General features: G+C 34.0%; 2 protein-coding genes across 7 annotated transcripts in view; one reads left to right on the forward strand and one right to left on the reverse strand.

Annotated features, from left to right (window-relative positions):
* LOC141461915 (homeodomain-interacting protein kinase 2-like) overlaps positions 1-11,727 on the forward strand; it is a 32,370-nt gene extending 20,643 nt beyond the window's left edge. For 2 of the 3 annotated variants that reach the window (XM_074143372.1, XM_074143370.1), the window contains exons 13-22: positions 1,087-1,269; positions 1,378-1,609; positions 1,694-1,794; positions 1,872-1,972; positions 3,685-3,847; positions 3,933-4,174; positions 4,706-4,954; positions 5,030-5,188; positions 5,258-5,404; positions 6,479-11,727. In XM_074143372.1, the coding sequence (XP_073999473.1) occupies positions 1,087-1,269; positions 1,378-1,609; positions 1,694-1,794; positions 1,872-1,972; positions 3,685-3,847; positions 3,933-4,174; positions 4,706-4,954; positions 5,030-5,188; positions 5,258-5,404; positions 6,479-6,677 (1,776 nt within the window). In that variant the 3' untranslated portion in view covers positions 6,678-11,727. The remainder of the gene's footprint in view (positions 1-1,086; positions 1,270-1,377; positions 1,610-1,693; positions 1,795-1,871; positions 1,973-3,684; positions 3,848-3,932; positions 4,175-4,705; positions 4,955-5,029; positions 5,189-5,257; positions 5,405-6,478) is intronic. The other variant, XM_074143371.1, reaches the window with a different exon arrangement.
* Positions 11,728-14,638: 2,911 nt separating this feature from the next.
* Positions 14,639-19,133, reverse strand: part of LOC141461912 (chondroitin sulfate proteoglycan 4-like) — a 38,106-nt gene continuing 33,611 nt past the window's right edge. For 3 of the 4 annotated variants that reach the window (XR_012463068.1, XM_074143367.1, XM_074143366.1), the window contains 2 exons: positions 18,443-18,652; positions 14,639-18,358 (listed from right to left, as the gene is read on the reverse strand). Coding sequence is in view for 2 of the 4 variants with exons in the window: in XM_074143367.1 (XP_073999468.1) it covers positions 18,259-18,358; positions 18,443-18,652 (310 nt within the window). In the remaining 2 variants the exon portion in view is untranslated. The remainder of the gene's footprint in view (positions 18,359-18,442; positions 18,653-19,133) is intronic. The other variant, XR_012463067.1, reaches the window with a different exon arrangement.

The raw sequence follows: 19,133 nt of genomic DNA on the forward strand, positions 1-19,133 counted from the left end.
CAATGTTTATGAAAATTTAATGCAGTTACTGAAATACCAATTGTTATAAAATTATAATGAAACATTTAAGCTTTTTCGAACGTCTCTAAACGGATGAAATTACAAGATGAAATACGAATGAAATGTTGGGTGCTTGCTGATTTAGTGTACCTTTTGTCGTTTATTTAACCCTTATGCTAAACTTTTTAAACTGTAACTTTTTGATGAGCTACGTTAAAGGCGCCACGATAACCGAGCGTATAGAGACGTGGTCCAGAAAGCTTAGATATATAAGTTCTTTGCTTTGTTTTTAATTTTAATGGTGATAATATCAGATATTTTATAAAGTGTGTTAGCTACTCTCCTCCATCCACGACGCCTAATCGTAGTTGGACTTAAAGCTCACCTGAAATAATAGTCATAAGTTTACTCTACTTTTTTTTTTCAACAATTCGTTCTCAAAAAATAAGAACTGCAGCGGAAGAGATTGCAGACATTTCAAGTGGACAAAACCTTGATTCTTTTTTTTTTTTTTCATCAATATCATCAATACATTGTAATGTTTTTTAACTAGTGATTACTACTCCAACAATCTAGATCTTTCTCAGATATCTGAAGAAATCTACCTCCAGCTCAGCTAGTGGTTGAAGAACTTTAGATTTCTGTATTTCCTATAGAAATGGTGCCAACCACTTTATACTTTTTAAACTTTATAATTTTAAAAGTTGAACGCATATGGAAGTTTTGTATCAATATTTTTTCACAGCCCATTACCCAAATCGACTCAATATCCTATCGGTTCGATTTTTTGTTTTCTTTTTCATCAGCCAAGGTTCCGTTGTTGAGTAAAACCTTATTGTCGGCACTTACATGATGGCTTGCACCTAAATCAAACAGAAAATTTTAACTTGGATGTGGTAGCGCCTTATTGATGTTTAAACACTAGTACTTGCGCTTGGATTATTTAAGAGAAGTTGACAAGTATGCATTGTGGTGGCAGTCATGCTTTAATCTTTCCTATCGTATGGATATGACCGCCAATCTAATCTTGTTTTCGACGCTCCAGCTCTTTGCAAATCTGTTTTACCTAAACTATTTTACTTACAGGTTGGCGGCCAACAGCAATATGTACCGGTGTCTATGGTGGAACCCTCTTGGGCTAGCAACCGTCAAATGACCATGGTACCATCCTGGCAAGGAATAACTGCCCAACACAGCATACAACAGCCAATGCTCACCGGGCAAGACTGGGGCCGCCCGTTGTTAGTACAATCAGCCGCACTTATACAGGTTAGTAAATCTCTAGTTTTTGTGCCCAGTTTATTTGGTTCTGTGCTTCTTTGTACTTTATAAATTTGACTTTTCTATGATTTTTGTCTTCCACCCATCTCTGTACAGGAACAAACTAGGCCGTTGTTTACCGAAGTCTACGATCGTGTGGTAGATTCTCCGACTATAGGCTGGTCTGGTTCTAAACGTAACAACGCTAAACATATAGCCCAGACCCAAGCTGCACCGCCCGTACAGCATCATCATATAGCACTGCCAAGACAAGCACAAGGCTCAGAGAAGAAGGATACCATACATTTAAGCCCCGTCAAGAAACGAGTCAAAGAAGGAACACCACCGAGTAAGAATATTATCCTAAACCTTTCATTCGATACATAATAATGAGGCTTCGATAACCATCTTTTGAAACCCTTTCTTATTTCAGTTGAATGTAACCCAGGCAGAATCCGCGGAAGTAGGCATAGTCCAGTACAATGGCCGATTCATAGTCATCCCAGTCAGCAACAGCATAACCATCAAAATTTAGTAAGTTTTACTTTTATTAAGCTTAACTTTGTTTAGACTTTACCTTCCCTGTGATATTTACTTTGCTTTGGTAACAGAGTTCCAGTCGCCAGCAGACGATCACAATTCCGGACACTCCCTCGCCAGCAGTCTCCGTCATCACTATCTCGGACAGCGAAGACGAGGGTGCAACTAAGTGGTAAGTACTTCCGCACAGCGTATCCTCAGACAATTTATTAAACTACTTTTTAATTATATTAAACTCTCAGTAAATCAGAATAAATATTTTACAATTATGAGCCTTCACTGCCAGGTGAACCGTTTTCGTATCAAACCGTTTCAGTCAATTTGTTGTACATTTTCTACAATAAATTAAAACTTTGGCTATAATGCCTGTCAATTTTTCTAAAAAATTCAATTTTTTTTCTATTCAAAACTTTTTCTTTGAAATTGAGCTTTTTCAATTCATTATTAAATTAAATCAAAATTTGGTCAAAGTAAACCGTTATTTATTTAATTTTATTTTTTAATGAAATAAGATTTTTAAAGTAAAATTTGAACTTTAAGCTTTTTAAAATTAATTGTAATTTACTTATTTATTAAAATAAGTCGTTAATGTTATTAATATTTATTAAAATAAGTTCGATCGTCAAAATAAATCGATCGAAAACAATTTATCTTTATAGACAATAATTTTTTTCAGTCACTTTACAAGTTAACTTTACATTCAGTTTAATATTATCTCAGCCTAAAGATTTACAAAATTTCTTCTCATAAGAGTTACTTCTCACAGATCTAATTTTCCGAACAGACCACTAACAGTTCAGGGTTGAAAAAAAAAGATTAATTTAGAGTAAGAGAATATAAAGACACGAAAACAGCGTTTTAGTGCAACTATTTTAAATTATTATCAACAGAATTCTTAAAAAAAGATAATAAAAAAAAAACTGTCTACACTAAATGAAAGTAGGAAAAAGTGCGATCGTGCAGATTATAATTTTTATTCATTAAATTAAACTTCTAGAGATTGCTAACCTTTCACAAACATGCTGTATTCCTATTAACTAATCATTTGCGAACAAACGTCGATTACGGCTCAAATCCGTTTGACCTGGTAATTTTATTTTTTCATCCTTGAGATCTGTGTACCACAATTTAAGTTGTTATTATAATATCGTTCTAAAATGTATTACAGTTGTATTATGTGCAGAGGTTAGGATTTCTTTAAATGTAAGGCATTTGTGACAGGCTTTAACTGACAAAATTGTGTATTGTTAGGTGGTACTCTGTAAAGGTACCAACATTTCTGATGAAGTGGCTAATCCCCATGTGGGAATAACTTTTCACAATGCACCCTCTCGTTCTGACTAATGCCAGAACCAAAATCATCTCGTATACAAAGGCTTAATTTTTTGAGACTTTTTTCCGAACTTAAAAATAGTTTTATTATTACTATAAACTAATCCTACAAACTAATTACTAAACAGACTTCAAAACTCTTCTTACTACTTTTTTCGGTCAATATAAAGTCTATTTCCTATATAATTTAAATCTTTTTTATTAATATCTTGCCTCTTTTCTATTAAAACATTTGCCTCCTCATTAATCTATATCAATCTTTCCAAGTAATTAAAATCTTGACTTTTCAGTTTAGTTTTGATTTGATTTTTAGTTTAGTGCTGTTAGCCTTGTGCAAAGTAAAAAGCCATTGTTCCTAAGACAGCCTAATTATGACCGTGTTTCCTGCATCTTCAAGTCAAGGTCATAATCCCTCTCCACTCTGCCATATAGGCTTTATCTATTCGTTTCTGACATCAAAACTTAGCAACCTTGTCATATTCAAATCTTTCTGTTTTCCTTTACCATTGCCTTCTGCTAAATCAAGCGTTGCTTTAATTTTTGTTTTTGCAGCAGCACTGTACGCGACATAAAGATTGTACCACATCAAGTCCAATCGGCTAATTCTTCTTCCACATCACAACAGCGACAGCGAGCGAACGTCATCTCTTGCTACACGGTCGGGGATAGTGACAATGAAGATCACCACAGGAGTCCGGATGCGAAACCACATCAGGTATCATCAAATTTAGATATATAAAAGAGGTGAAGCTTAAATTTGATGGAGCATTGTGGATTAAATGTTTTATCTTCCTCTGCAGTTAAGCGGATTACTAGTAGGCAGCAGTGGACGGACAACGCCTAACAAGGCCTCGTTATCCGGAGTAGTATCCAGCAGTAGTTACGATCTTAGTCCGAAAGGAGGATATCAACATCCTAGCCCAGCCAAAGCTCCGGATTTTCTTCATTACTTCCGGGAGATCAAACATGAACCGCACAGTCATTCCTTTCTCAGCCGTAGCGAGGAAGCTGGACAGTGCTGTGCAAGGCCTGCTGATAATGGGTAAGTTACAATTTGTCAACCTTTATCTAGGCCCTCTTAAATATTACTAACCATCCCTTCTTACTTATATAGCATTAAATCATGCCAGCATCTACTTTCCACCAACATGCTCATTTTTGGTAACTTTTTTCTTTTAATTTATTTACTCCTCGTTGTTGCGAAAAAAAACCTCTTATAAACGAGGATATGTTTTATAGAAAATTTAGGAATTCGTGTTTTCAATCGTCAAAATTGGGTGTTTTTCAACGTTACGCTTTTTCGTAGTTTTTGATCAACTTATATACATCTGTCCTATCGGACAGTTTCAATAAGGTGCAAATTAATATCCAGCTCTTTCAGTTAAATAAGTACTTAACATAATTTACACAAAGAATGTCACAAAGTGGCAAAGAAAGTCATATCATTCAGTGAAGGCCTTTTTCCGAAGGCCTGAGCAGGCTCTTTAAGGAATCTTTAGTTAAAATCAGATTAGTATTGCCCTGATCCGAAGTTGGGTGCTAAGGCGAGCTAAAAAAGATGTACGGTTTGCAGGTACTCAAATAGCAGTGCAATCTCGACGTCGCAGAAAAAGCGGTTGTTAGCGAAAGCGCAGTCCGAGTGCATGATCTCAAACGCAAATGCTAGCGGCTCGATGGGCGGAGTGGTGACCAAGCAAGAGCCTTCCGAGCTGTACCACCACCAGAGTGGTTCGCTGTGCCACGGTCATCCGGCCCAACTGTGCAAGGAGCCTTATCATCATTACGTGGCTCAGGATCAGCACATAGTGCTGCCTTATCCCACGTAAGTGCTCAGTGAGTGTGTTATAAGTACTCTGTCTGGATAAATATAACAGAAGCCAGATTTTGCTGTTGGTAGGAACGAAAAAAGAGTCTCCTACAGTATGGGACACAAGCGATCTGAGGCCGGACGCGACTTCCATCGAATCCAACCGCCGGCAGCACACACCTCGCGCGAACAACAGCTGATCGCTAAGGCTTGGCCGCCACAGGCAATCCCACTGCACCAGCCATACAGGTAAGTCTTGTTAGCCTCTTAGCTTTAACTAGCCGTAGAATACACTCACACTTCGTGTTCTGTTCACAGGCAGTCTGGCTCGCAGGTATCGCCACAGACAGGTCGGCTTTCGCCACTCTACCACCAGAACGAGCTGTACCGTAGACAGGCCGTGTACGTGACCACGACACAACCGGCCTACCTACCCACACATCAGGTTCCGCCTTTTACTGCTGGGTAAGTATCTCTCAAACACCCAACTAGAAGCAGCGATAGCTGTGTTTGTTAAACTAACGTTTCTTCATATGTGCTTATCTTAGCTTTGCAGCATTTCTCACTATTTAAACCTCTTCTTATCAGATTAAACTTCTTTTCTTTGTACTATATTAAACTCTTTTCTTCGGTGCTAACTCTATTTTCAAGTTAATTTTTCATTTAATGAAATGAAACATTAACGACCAAACTAAACCCTTCATGAAACTAATTGAACCTTTTCTAATTAAACTAATCATTTTTTGAACTAAATTGAATATTTTTCAATAACATTAAATCATTTATAATGTACTAAACTAGGTTTTCAGTCTGATCAAATCTTTCATTCAACTATTAGAAGAGGGTAGAGGGTCCGCAGAAGTGTAGTGTGAGCAGAAACTTTGAAAGTGGAATCTATTGTACAATAACATCTAATGAAAGATAGAAGTCCGAAATAGGTTAGAAATAAGAAAATATGTGTGCTGTGATGGGTAAAAATCAACTACTTTATATAGCTATTTCAAACGTGTTTTCAATCAAACTGCATATAAACATAACTTGTCTTGTTGACAATTTGATAGTGTTTGGCTTCCACTTTTATTGTTGGTAGTTTATTTTGTAATTTGATGTTACTTTACAACTTTCTTATTCTTAATTGTTATTATATAAATACAGTGATATCTGAGTACATGGTCCCTACATGAACAAAATGATACTCAGGTTTCGGCACAAGAGTGCTAACCAAAGATTTAAACTGTCAGCTTTTTTGTCGAATCAGTAGTCATAAGGAATAATTTAAATATCTATGGCACGAAGTTGTTCAAGAGTTGAGTATAACATATAACATATCAAAAATGAATGTTTGAGAATGGCTGGCAAATAGACGAAACGTTACGTACCTTATAAAGGATAAGAAAATAAAAGTAATTGAAGCTATCATTGGTATAATTTTGATGATCCTTGTGAAAATAATTCTCTTTTCAAATTAAATTGTACATTTTGCCTATTAAACTCTTAATATATACAGGAAGAACCCAAGTGTGTGATTTTTGTTGATAGAAGAGGAGTGCCTCCGCCTGCACATCATTCTTCGGCCAGACCGCTGCTGACGGCCGGCGCCCACCCAAGCCACCCGCTGCCTGCCCACATGCAGCCGGCAGCCGTGTTCCCAGCGCACCCACAGGTCGCTTCCTATGGCTACATTTCGCCCGCCAAGCCTCAGTACCCGGCGCCTCCCGCTCTCTGGTTTGCTGAATGAGCAGCTTATAAACACCCAGAAGAAACTTCCAGGCACTCTGCCTCAGCAGTTCTTAGCAAAACAAATAATTAGGGACTTTAGTGTCTTTATAATTATTTTTATTTATTTATTATTATTTTTTTATTTGTAATTGTACTCATTTTCTAGGGTTCTTATATTTAAGGCCCTTAAATATAAGGGCGGCCTGTTTTTTTTTTTATATAAGCTAGATTGCCTTAAGATATATACATATAACTGGGCATATTAGTAGCTCTATCTACAATTTTGAATTTAAAGCAGATCCTCTTGCTCAGAAGAAATTTTAATAATTGGCCCTTTTGGCGAGCCTTGAACCTATGAGGATTTTAAGGGCCCGTATGGGCCTCTTTGCCTTCAGCGTTCTCTCATTATTTTGTGAAGGTTAGCTCCTCATCCTTTTGTTTTTTTTAGCCTCTGTTTTTGTTTTTGTTTGTTGAGTTGCTCAGTTCTTCTGGAACTTCTTTTTTTTTGAGGATAAGGCTACCCACCCTTTTTGATTCTCTGAGATCCGTAATCTTATTTTAGATTTTCTATCCATTTTTTTAAAGGAGTTTTGTGCCATTAGGTTTTTGTAACTCATTTTGTTACTGCACTGGCTATTCTCTGGCCGTGTTATTTGAGGTCTTAATTTTTATAAGGCAGCCCTCTTTTGATTTGCCAGCGTATTAATAATATACGTTCCTCAGGTTATTTGCCATTTAAGGCTTAGCCTCTTTTTTTAAAAACAGTTTTATAAGCCTTTTTGAAGATTAAATTTGTCTTTGTCACTTTTGATTTGGGAGCTTTATACACATTTGCTTAGTTCCTTATCATTTATTTGGAGACCTTGGGGCGTAGCCCCCTTTTGAACCTCGCTTCTTTTGAAGTTTCTTCCACAATTTTTCCTGATCCTTTTTTTTTTGGAGGGTGTCAGTTTTTATAGCACACAATTTTTATTTTTATTTATTTTTTTTTTTTTTGTGAAGGGGTCTTATTTACTAAACTCGTTAACTTTCTTGTTTCGGAGCACCTTCTAGGGAGAGTTTTTCTCTTAACAGATTAAGTGACTTAAAATGTTTATTCTAGTATTTCAATCATTTTTTTTTTTTGCCTTTATCTTAAATTAGAGCCTTTTTTTTTATGTTCCTTATGCGAGTTTGTTTTTTTCTATGACTTTCTAAAGATTTTTGAGTACCTTAGGTTTACTGGTCAGCTAGGCCCTTTTTTATTATTGAGCCTTTTCCAAGGAGTTTTTGCTTCTTTTTCAGTTCTTTTCTATTAGAGGACCTAGCCCGTTTTGTTGGGCTTACATTTGATCAAAGAAGCTATTTTGTTCTTTCTGTGCCCTCGTGTTGACTTCTATTGGGGAACCCACAATCTCAGTAGTTTCTTTTCTTCGAGAGATATATTTTAGCTGCAAGTAAATGAAATATATCTTTTTTTTTTTTTTTTGTGCCACATACAACTGATCCATTTTTGGACCCAATTTTAGAGGTTCTTTTTCCACCAATGCCAGAACTGGGAATCTGCCTCTATCACTTTCCCTTATAACACAAATATGGAGGTCTATTTTAAATATAAACTGATTTACGGGTGTTCCTTAATCTTACTTTTCCACCCTACTTTTGCAGTTTTGCACCATTGGGTTTTCACCCCACTTTGTATTTTATTATACTCTAAAGAATATGTTTAACATCAGAATAGATCCTCTCATTGTAAGGATACCTTATTATTTATAAGGGTGCGTAGGAGGATTAATGTCATTTATGAAGCAGTATCTCCTAGACGAGAGGAAATGTTCCACACAGGTTAAATGTCATACGGAGTACTGCGTTTATCACTTATTTGCAAGAAATTTTTCAGCAAACATTTTAATGGACGGCTTGGCCCGAAAAGGGGTTTATTGCACCTTAATTGTGAATACCCTCAAGCTTTCTCTCAAAATCATTGTATATCCTCTTACATTGATAACTTTCTTGAGGATTAACAATCACTATGTATAAGAGAGTAAATACCATTTTAATCATTTTGATTGGTAGGGGATTCTGCGACGTCATTTATTGGTCTTCTCAATGACGGAGAATTATTATTTGTGTTTGTTTTTTTAAAAATATAATTGCTTTGTAGTTTTCTTATTTTATCTTTAACCCATGGGTTTTTATCGTACTCACACACACACAAACACAAAACACACCCACATTACAAATTTTTATATAAGGTTTACGCTTAAAAATTGTTCTTAAACTTTGAATCTTTTTAAAAATATGTGGGTATAGTTTTTAAGATACCAAGTATATATATAATATATATTATATATATATGCATTTTTTGAGATTATAATTTTTTTAAATATATTTTTTGGAAGACTGGTTTGTAAATATTGCAATTTAAAATTTTATAAGAAAAAATTTCCTTTGTAATTTCAAATTTATTTAAATATTATTTAATTTTCGATATTTTTAAAAACTCAAGTTTGTAAGGCTAATCAGCCTTTATAAGGTCGTAGATATATTTGTTGTATTGTAATATGCCCAAACTCTCTCACAGGGAGTAGCTTTTAAAAAAGTATGACCCTAAATTGGTGTGTTCTGTGGAAAAGATGCTTTGTATTTTTTCTTTGAAATCCTTTGCCACTTAAGAAGGTGGTGGGTGGGCCTTAAAGTTAATATTTCTGTTTTTATAAATTGGTCGCGTACTTTAACCTTGAATGTAGCTGATCAATCGTTTTCCAGTTGCCTTCTTTAAAAAAGGCCAGAATGCTAGTTGCAAAAAGTATTTCTTTTCTTAAAATAAGTGTATTTCTTCCTTTTCTTAGCCTTAAAGATGTTTTCTCTTGGCGTTAATGCTCTTACTCCAGACTAAGGCAACTTCTATAAAGACTCCAAAATCTTATTATTGCCGATCTTAAATTAAAGGCCAGTATCTTCTCGTTCTATTAATCCATACTTTCTTGAACCGCTATAGCAGAGATATTTACAATCGTCCCAATCTTGAGCCATTCTCTCCTTCTTAAATTCCATCGCAACTCCATGAAACCCTGCGGAACATATTGTTCCCAAGTTCTTTCTTTTTTTCTGAGGTCTGTTACCCTAGACCTCCATATATTCCTTTTATTTATTGCTAAAATGTCTGACTGCGGTTATTTTTACTGCGGGCTTTTTTTTTTTTGAAGTTCCTTTTAATATACTATTACTTGCTTTGCACCTTATTTACCTATTTATTTTTCTGAAATACAGTATATCTGGCTTAAATCGGCGCTCAGTTGTTTTATTATAAGAATCCAGAACGTGCTGCAATTTGTAGGATAGGTAACGATATATTTGTTGCTTTCTTGTGTATTTCCCAAGTTTGTCTCAGAGAATGAAACACTTCCCTGCATTTGCAATTATTTTATTTGTTTCTTCCCTCAGGCTACGTTTTAGTCACAGATGGACTTCTAGACTCATAGATGCAAGTATGAAATCCATTGCTGTGGCCCATATCTCCGTAGGATCAGATCTGTCTCACTTTTCTTAGCTGACCTATCGACGAAATTCACACCTAGCCCTATCTGCGAGGATGATAATGTCATCTGTGTAGGGAATTACACTGTGTCCACTTCCTTGCCTTGCATTGAATTTCATTCTCTTGTAGACTTCTTAAAATCTCTTCCGAGCGGATTACGGGATTCTTGGAAGCAACCAGCTTGGTAAGAAGGTATACTTAATCCTTTCCAGCAGCTGACTTTTAAAAGTGTAATTTTTATTTTATAACAAGTTGAAGTACCTTGAAAGTTAATCCTTTCTACCTTAAAAGGAAGTTATTTCTTTAACGCCTCAAAGGGTAATAAGAAAAACCTGCAAGCTATTCCGCAATCCACCATTCACTTTATTGAGTGAAGGGTTTATTTATTTATTTTTTTCGTTTAAATACGTATTTATAAGAAAATCTTATAGTTAATTATTATTTAAAGACCCTTAAAGAACAACAACAGCTGGAATCATGCTTTCCACAAAAATAGTTTAAGGGGCCTAAAGAAAATTACGTTGATTAATGCAAAATTGCAGGTAGATGGGTAAACAGTAGAAGTAAACATCGTTTATAAAAAGTGTGGCTACGAGTAGCTCAGATTTTCTTAGATTTTCCTTCTAAACACGTACTTAACTGTACACATTCAGAGTATAAGCTTTCAATATCTTAAAAGGCAGTTTTACTTTGATTTCAAAGATCTTTAGCCTCATTAACATTCTTCTAATTTAATCTGAACTAGATTGGGATCTCTAGGAAAATTTTGCACTTAGACTGCAAGTGGACCCATTTTACAAATACCAACGTTTCTAATTAACGGTGAATAAAGATCTCAGGGCAATACGTATATGAGGGAAACTATCAATTTATTTGTCCTTACAATCCAGGCTTGAAGGAATCACAAGCCGCACAGGTATAGCGACTACCTGAGCCTTGAAAGTCAGTAAGTTACTTTTTCTTTTGACTAAATGGTCATTGACGAGCCCTGGCCTGAAAAGTTGCTGCCGTCCTTTATTTTTCGCTCTCTTTTGCCACCAGCAATGCCCATAAGTTTGTACATTGTCACTTTTAATTCTTGCTAGTTATCTCGAGGTATTTATAAACTAGTCTTTTCTCGATGCTTTCCAACCATATTTCCTCCATCTTTCGTCAAGTTGCACCTTCTCTTTTTTTAAAGCCTTCTCTTTTTTTTTTCTTAGTAGTGTGGATTGTTCGTTCGAAACAGGAGATTAAAGACAATGCACGAAAGATCTTGTATAACTCTGTTCGAGATTAATTTCTATTTTCACTTTCGTATATGTTTTCCACAAATAAGTGGTGTTTGTCTTCATTTTATTTATAGAACTTCTCCAAAAGATTCTGGCAGATGTCTATAGAGACAGGAGAATTGGTTGGTCTTAGCTGACTTGCACCGGTACACTCCGAGTATCATCTATTCTGCCCACTCTGTCAGTAGTCTACAGGAGTTATTGATTTTTGCAGTCCTTCTTTTTCCCTTTGCTTACAAGCCAGGCGATCCTAAACTAAATTAAGTTATGTAAACTAAGATTACCGATCGAACACTCGGGGCGTCTAGCTTCGTTTATGTCCTAGTGAAAGGAATTAGTAGGATAGAGGAACATTTAAAAGAACCTCTCAAGGCATTTCAGTGGGTGTGACCCTAAACTGACGTTGGACAATCGCAAAGCCATATGTAACACCCTCTGATTCAAACCCAAACACTACATAATGGCCACTTCTGTGTAGTCCTGTAATTCTTAGACAATTATTTCCTGCATCCCGTTCGTTCACTCGTCAGCCACGCCACATTTTTATAGTTATCATTATTATTGATAAACTACTTTGATATGTTATTATTAATAGTTATTCTTTTTTTTGAATATCCTAAAATACTACTAAAAAATTATATATATATATATTCTGAGTTTTAAAATTTGTTAAATTGTGTAGGATAGGATTTTTAAAAAATATAGGACTATTTTAATTATTATTATTGCAAAATTTAAAACAAAAGTTAATAAAGGTATGATTAATTAATATATTTTTTAAATTAACAAACATAAAATGAGTTTTTAATTGTTAAGCATTTTTAATAAATTTATTGTAAAAGAAATTAAAAATGGCGGCGGGACATGAGAACTGTTTTTGATATTTTGGGGGAATGTTTAAAGAAACCAATATTATTTTTATAACTGGCTTAACCCTTAAAGATAATTAGATTAAATTTTTTAATGGCTGTATATGGCAATTTTTTTTGGGGGGTAGCTTATTTTTTAAAAATATATAACACTTTTTGTCCAGTTTATATCCCAAACTTTTTTTTTTTATCTTTAGACTTTAGGAGGCCTAGATAGTCAGCCTTACTTTAACTTCACGGCTAAAAAGGTATTGCTTTATCTAACTTATCTTTATTCCCTTAAAGATAATTCCTACTTCTTTTTAAGGCTTGGCCTTCAAAATATAATTTCTTGTGCTGCACCATTGGGCCATAATGGGAAGCCCATTTCTCTCTGTTAGAAAATGAAAACTATGTGTGTCTGCTAAACTTCAAAATTTTAATTAAATTAAAAAAAGGGTGCCTAGCTCAACCTAACTTTTAAAGGCTTGATCTTGAAGATATAATTCCTTTTAATATATCATTTTGACCTAATGATGTTTCTGTTTAGAAATTAAATTAGTTAATTATATAAGTAATTTATTTAATTAGATTTAGAGTAGGTAGCCTATCCTAACACGAAGGGGTGGGCTTTTAAGATATGCCCCTCTGCTTAATTTTTTTAGCCTTAAAGACCTATAGTTACTTTCATCTTCAAATAGTAAATCTTTAATTCCATATCTTTGAAGGGCATTTTCTTTCTTGTCTCTTATAGTGTTTTTTAGCCGTAAGGATTAAGTCATTTCCAAAACACACAAATTTAAGGGCTGACTTGAAATAGAGGCCTCTTTTTTTAATCAACTTAATTAGTAAATTTATGCAAAACATTTAGGTTTTATTTTTAACTCACCTTTACATGAATCAAACAATATTCCTCATAAGTAAAGTTTTAATATTTTAACTTTCGGGTTTATTAGTAAACTAAATATTTGGGGTTTAAACACATACAAAATAATAACAAACTCATTAAAGCTTTTACTTTACTTTTCTACCTAAAATCCGACGACCTTATGCTTACTCTTGAATTAAGTGATTATTAAATTATACCAGCCAGGTTTCTCCAAAGTAATGCACAAAATGTTTTTTTCAAACATTTTCAAAATTTCTTTGAACTTTTTTTTTTTGAACTGCATTAAATGTTAAGTCTGTTTAAACCAAACCCCACCCCCTACCACCAACAATGATTTAATCAGTTTGAGTTAGGATGTCGCGATTCCATCAAATCAGTGACTTTTTACAGTGGCGAACCTTGCAATGTTCAACAGAATAGAGCAACTGAAGATACAAATTTTATGTCTAAAGGAGTTCTTACATATGTTGGCTTGAAATAAAGTAATATTATGAGCCTTCACGTCACATTTTTTAAAGTAATTATGAATGTTGCCCACTTTGACTTTTTCGCAACATTTTGTCAAATCACATTCTCGGCGCTGCAGGCGAACATACATCTAAGCGGTCATTTGACATGTGAATTCTGCGAAACAAGTGGCAATGGGTAGAATTAGAATTGTAAGCGGGGAAGTTGCGACGCCTCTGCGAACATTATGAAGTGTGAATAGCAAGACGTATGATAAAAACAGAAAAAATCTGGTATGAATACCAACGACTTTTTGAACCATAACTATTAACAATTCTAATTTAAAAAAAATGCTACTTTCTGCATTTACAATTCCAATTTTTCTTTAAACTAAGCGGCAAGTGTACTCATTAATGTAGACGAAGGGGAATTAAAGGTAGTTTCAAGTCTCTTTAAGATTTATGTCGAACGTTAGAAAGCGAACATTATCAAAAATAAGGTTTTGTGAGAAACTGTTTTTAATAAAAGTAGGCTAAGATGCATTGTGTTGTGGGGTTCGAGTCCCGGTCTAGGCCTTAGATTGTATTAAATGGTTATTACGATAATTTAATTGTAAAGTATAATTCATAGACGCCTGGTAATTGGACGTGAAACCCGCCTGACAAAATAAGGATTACTTTTTTTTTTTTTTACCTTACTATTTAAAATTAAAGTATTAGACGTTTAGTTGGGGCGAATTGTAGACAATGTTTAAAGAAAATCGTTGATTTTTTATTGCCTTTTAATAGAAAGGCGACAAAACTAAAAAATTTTATCGTATCGTCGCACTTGCGCTTAGAGATAGCATTACTTTTTGGAGTAACTGTCATATGATTGTGCATTACGTATTGGAGTAACCGTCGTTATATTTAGGATATAAATAAATTAAAAATTGTAAAAAAATAAATGGACTGTTTTATTAAGGTATTGAGGGGGGGATTTAAGTCGATTTTATAAAACTTAAGAGTATATTTTTATTTTAAATTTTCTTAAAATCGAAATCGACTCGAATTTTTGTTTTTAATTTTTCTCATTATTTAAAAAAAGGAGAAAAAAAATTGTGTTTCAATTTTAATAAAGTTGTGTGTATATACAAAATTTGTATAGGGGAATATGAAATACTATTGACTCTTAACTATTAATGTAACTACTGTATTTGAAACAATTTTTAGTTTTTATAATTATCATTATTATTATTATAGTTGGCATTAGTAAAATATAAGTAAAAAAAATAAGGGTATATTATAAAACAAAAAAATTAAAGGGTCGGTGGTTGAATATTATTTAGTTTACCTTAAAATTAAAAAACTAATGTATAAAAAACAAAAAATACGAGGTTGTTTTGTAGTTAGTTGAGGTTGATTTATAATAAATATCATTTATTTTTCAGATTATGGAGCCTTTTTTTGAAGAGCCTAGCTGAAGGAAATTAAAAAAAATAGGGGGCAGAATGGATTAATTTGGAAGGCATAAATTCTATTATTGTTTTAAATAAGTTTTGTTTTAAAGTAATCCATAATTCATATCGAACAAAAGCTGTCTTAAATAGCACTCCTCAGTAGCGTCTAGAAGAGCCACCGCACTCCCTAAATATAACCTCCAAATTGTCTAAGATTCGCCACTGTCTTAAATAGTGACCCTGAAATGTCATAAATACTCTACTTACTTATTTGGTATCCCTTGATTGTCTTATAAACGCCTCGGTTTTAAGTCGTTCACTGTTTTAAAGCTACTAATTCTCCGTAAGTGATTCTACAATGAGTTAAAAGTTTTCCACTTCTCTTTAAGCTAATAGTTTCCTGTCCACTACGATAAGAGTTAATTGTCTGTCTTAAAAGTTAAATGGTTCCCATTTTGTCTGAATTCAATAGTTTTCCTCCATAGCTTAAATGAATAGTTTCCAACTCTCTCTTAGTTACTTAAATATTGCCTTATGTTTTAATAGTGTTATTAATAGTTTCCTAAAATGTCCTAGAAGACGTTTTTTTCACCCTCTTTCCCAGATTTTAATCTGTTAAATTCTGTTATTTTTTGCCTTGCTCCAAATGACCCTAAACTTGCCCCTTAAAAATAAAAAATTATTGATCGTATATCAAGAGCGAATTGTTCACTCACATCACATCTATGCCCTATCCTGTTGGGGTCAGAATTATGTTTTTTATTCAGTTAAGATTCTTAAAAGTTTGTATTCAATTCCACTCGTTTAGATCAAATGCCTTATCTGTTATTATTATTTTGTCCATGAATATTATTTTTATAATTGAATTTAGCGTTAATCAATTATTGTATTCAGTTGAATAATTGAAGAGAGAATTATTACATTTTACTCAGATGTAAATTTGTGTACTATTATGGTGATCTTGAATAAACCAAAATGACTGTTTTATTACATAAAGCTAAATATTATATAAATATATATATTAAATCGAATACATAATACAAATATATTTTAATTATGTATATATCTTAGATACTATATATATGAAAAATAAACCGTCAGATGTTTCAAAAAAAATTGATGTATGGCTCATTTATACGATCCTGTGTAGTCTTTTACTGAATTGTATCCAATTTTTCGAACCTATCTAACACAAACATGGGCGCCACAATATTTCATCTAAAACTGATGATAGAATCACAATATTATCTACCTTATGAAGGGAGACAGTGAATACCGAACTTACACTAGAAAAGTGGCTGCAGTGTGCAGTGATAACGCTTACGGAGGGAGCCGCAACCTCTATATACCTTCTTTACCTAAATTGTGGGTTCCCACAATTTACATAACTTACACTGTCGAGAAGCACAGTATATCGACCTAAAACTGAAATCGCAGCTTCATTAATCTATCTTTCATTGTCATGAGCCATAATATATCATGAGAACTTTCTAACATGGACATGAATAACCCAAAAAACGTATCTTACTCGTAATAAATTTGACCTACACGAGAGCCATAAAATTTATACATTTGGCTGATATGGGAGACAATATATCTCTACGAGAGTCATGTACATATTTTACGCTTTTTGGGAAAACATGATATAACAATCGCTGGAAATGAGAAACTGGAGGAAAAATGAAAAATAAATGACAGAATTATTAATTGAAAATCTTATAAAAAAATGTTAAGACTTTATTATTAATATCTTTACATACTCTCCCCCCCCCACACACACACAAATTAAAAAAATACAGACAAAATAATATTAAAATACAACCGCTACCAAATCAAAAAATTTGTACAATACATTGAGCTAAATTTTACATTAAAATCAAGAATTTATTTCACTTTATTACCTTCTGTAATTAAAAAAATTATTAAATAGGTATTCCGACTACATGAAAAATAATTAGTTCATTAAGATTTGTATGACCTTCAGGGACTTGAAATTTATATCAAATAAGTTGAAGTTGGAATGCTTTGTTCAAACATAGTTTCCCATATAAATTGTTCAGAGACTGGGCTTAGGGCTACTGTACGTGGTCCAAGTTTTTGTGCACGAGAATCAGACCACATTCCAACTTTAAACAGCCTTTAAAAGAGTGTTTCCACTTCCAACAGTGTTCTTGAAACTGGTTGAGTCTTGAGTTAATTTAGTTAGTAACCTCACACTGTTGTAGACTACAGAATATAGTCTTAAATCCTTAAAATAGTAGCCAAGCTCAAACAATGTTCCTGAAACGGTTGAGTTTATTAGTTAGTGGAGATTTAGTGAACTCACATTGCTGTGGGCTACAGCATTCCGGACAGATAGATATATGTTCTGTCGTGGAGAAAGAGCTTAGTCCAAATTCGCGTTTTCTGAACAGGTTAAAACTAACTTGTGCAACAATTCATAACAGCTCTACTCCTAGTTACAGTTCGCCATGCTCAACCTAAAATTTCTGATAGCAGTGCCCTGAACAACAGGAAATGTAGTGTCTAAGAGTGAATTTTTGAGCAAAGAATTTTATGCTCCTCCCTAGTCGTTACCTTAGTTGTGTAATAAATAAGAATTACAAGTTTTAATGACATTGGCAGTTTTGAAGATTGGAACTTCCTGGGCTAGCCCTGTACGGCTGGTTTTCCACATTTGTCGCGACAAAACATTCCTTGAGAAACTCTCCTTGTGCGTGTTTTTTAAAAAAAGTAACTGCCTTTTTTATTCAGCAGGAACCACCTCTCTTTCTCTAATTCTTCATTGAGGCCCCCTTTGCTGAGCAGAGGTTCAAGGCAAAGCTTCTCAAATATTAGACAATTTTTAATATATAACTATTCTTTTTTGAAAAAAATACATCGAGGTAGACTTATTTTCTTTTTGGAAGATTTGATCAAGTAGTTTGATTTTGAGCTTCCCTCTATTCTGATGTTATAAAAATATTGAGATCAAACAGAGTGTTGCTCCTGAGACCAATATATATGTCTCTCTTTAATAATGCTTCAATAGATTTTGTTGAAATTTAGCATCTTCTACCTTTCACATGATGTTCTGCACATAACTTTTGTAAGCATTCTTCCAGAAAAAAAACTTGAAAGTTTCACAGGAAATGAACTTATGCTCCAGAAAAAGAATCCTTTTTTAATAGACTAACGGGTTGTTGTGTCATACCCAGTATTGATTTTTGCGTAAAATCGGATTGGCGGATTTTTGTTCACCTGACACTGAATGCTCCAGACTGCAATCTTCATCACCGTATGGATAACTGGAACAGTAATTCAAAAGCTATATAAAAAAGTAAGCTCTGGAAATCAAAATTTGACTGAAAAATCCAGCAAGATACGCTCACCGTAGGTTGAGATCATGTGGTGAATTCTGCTGTTGATCGAGACGAGCAACCGTGGCTGCTGGCAGAGTTACGTTCTGCTGTTGCGTCATGGCAGTTGGCGCCGCGGGAGTGGGTACTGGGGTCACGGGTGCCAACATGTCGTCAGGCGGTTGTGGCAAAGGTTCACCTACAGACTTGTTCTCTATGTACTGAGCTCCTTTCGAGTTGCACCTGCACCACAGACGCCGGACGCAAGGTTTCAAATAAGAAGTAAAGACTAACCGAATTAATTGTAATAACAGCAGACATTTTGAGACAAATACACTTTGTCAAGCCGAGTTTGGTAAAAAAAGAAATTGTTTGATAGAGGACTGGTTTAATTTTATTCGAAAGAAAAAAGGAAAAAACTGTTTAAATTTGACTGCATAAAAAATGAATGGTATGCAGGAGATATTTAATACTAAAGTCACAATGAAAAGAAAACTTAATGGAAAAAAAGTATAAATGGTTACAATTTTTATGAGATAAGACTTAATTTTGATCGGGAAATAATTGACATTTATGAAAGAAGGAAAAAAGATTTTTATATTCAGAAAGTAAATGACTTAATATGAGAAAAAAAAAAAATAGGCTGAGAAATCGTTCTGCTTTTATGGGAGAAGGGGAGTAGGTAAATTAACTATAAAAACTTTTGGATTGTGGAGGACAAAAA

Source organism: Rhodnius prolixus, unplaced genomic scaffold (genome assembly GCF_049639745.1).
Source record: "Rhodnius prolixus isolate KJV_2025 unplaced genomic scaffold, Rpr scaffold_12, whole genome shotgun sequence".
In the NCBI taxonomy this organism is placed as follows: Eukaryota; Metazoa; Arthropoda; class Insecta; order Hemiptera; family Reduviidae; genus Rhodnius; species Rhodnius prolixus.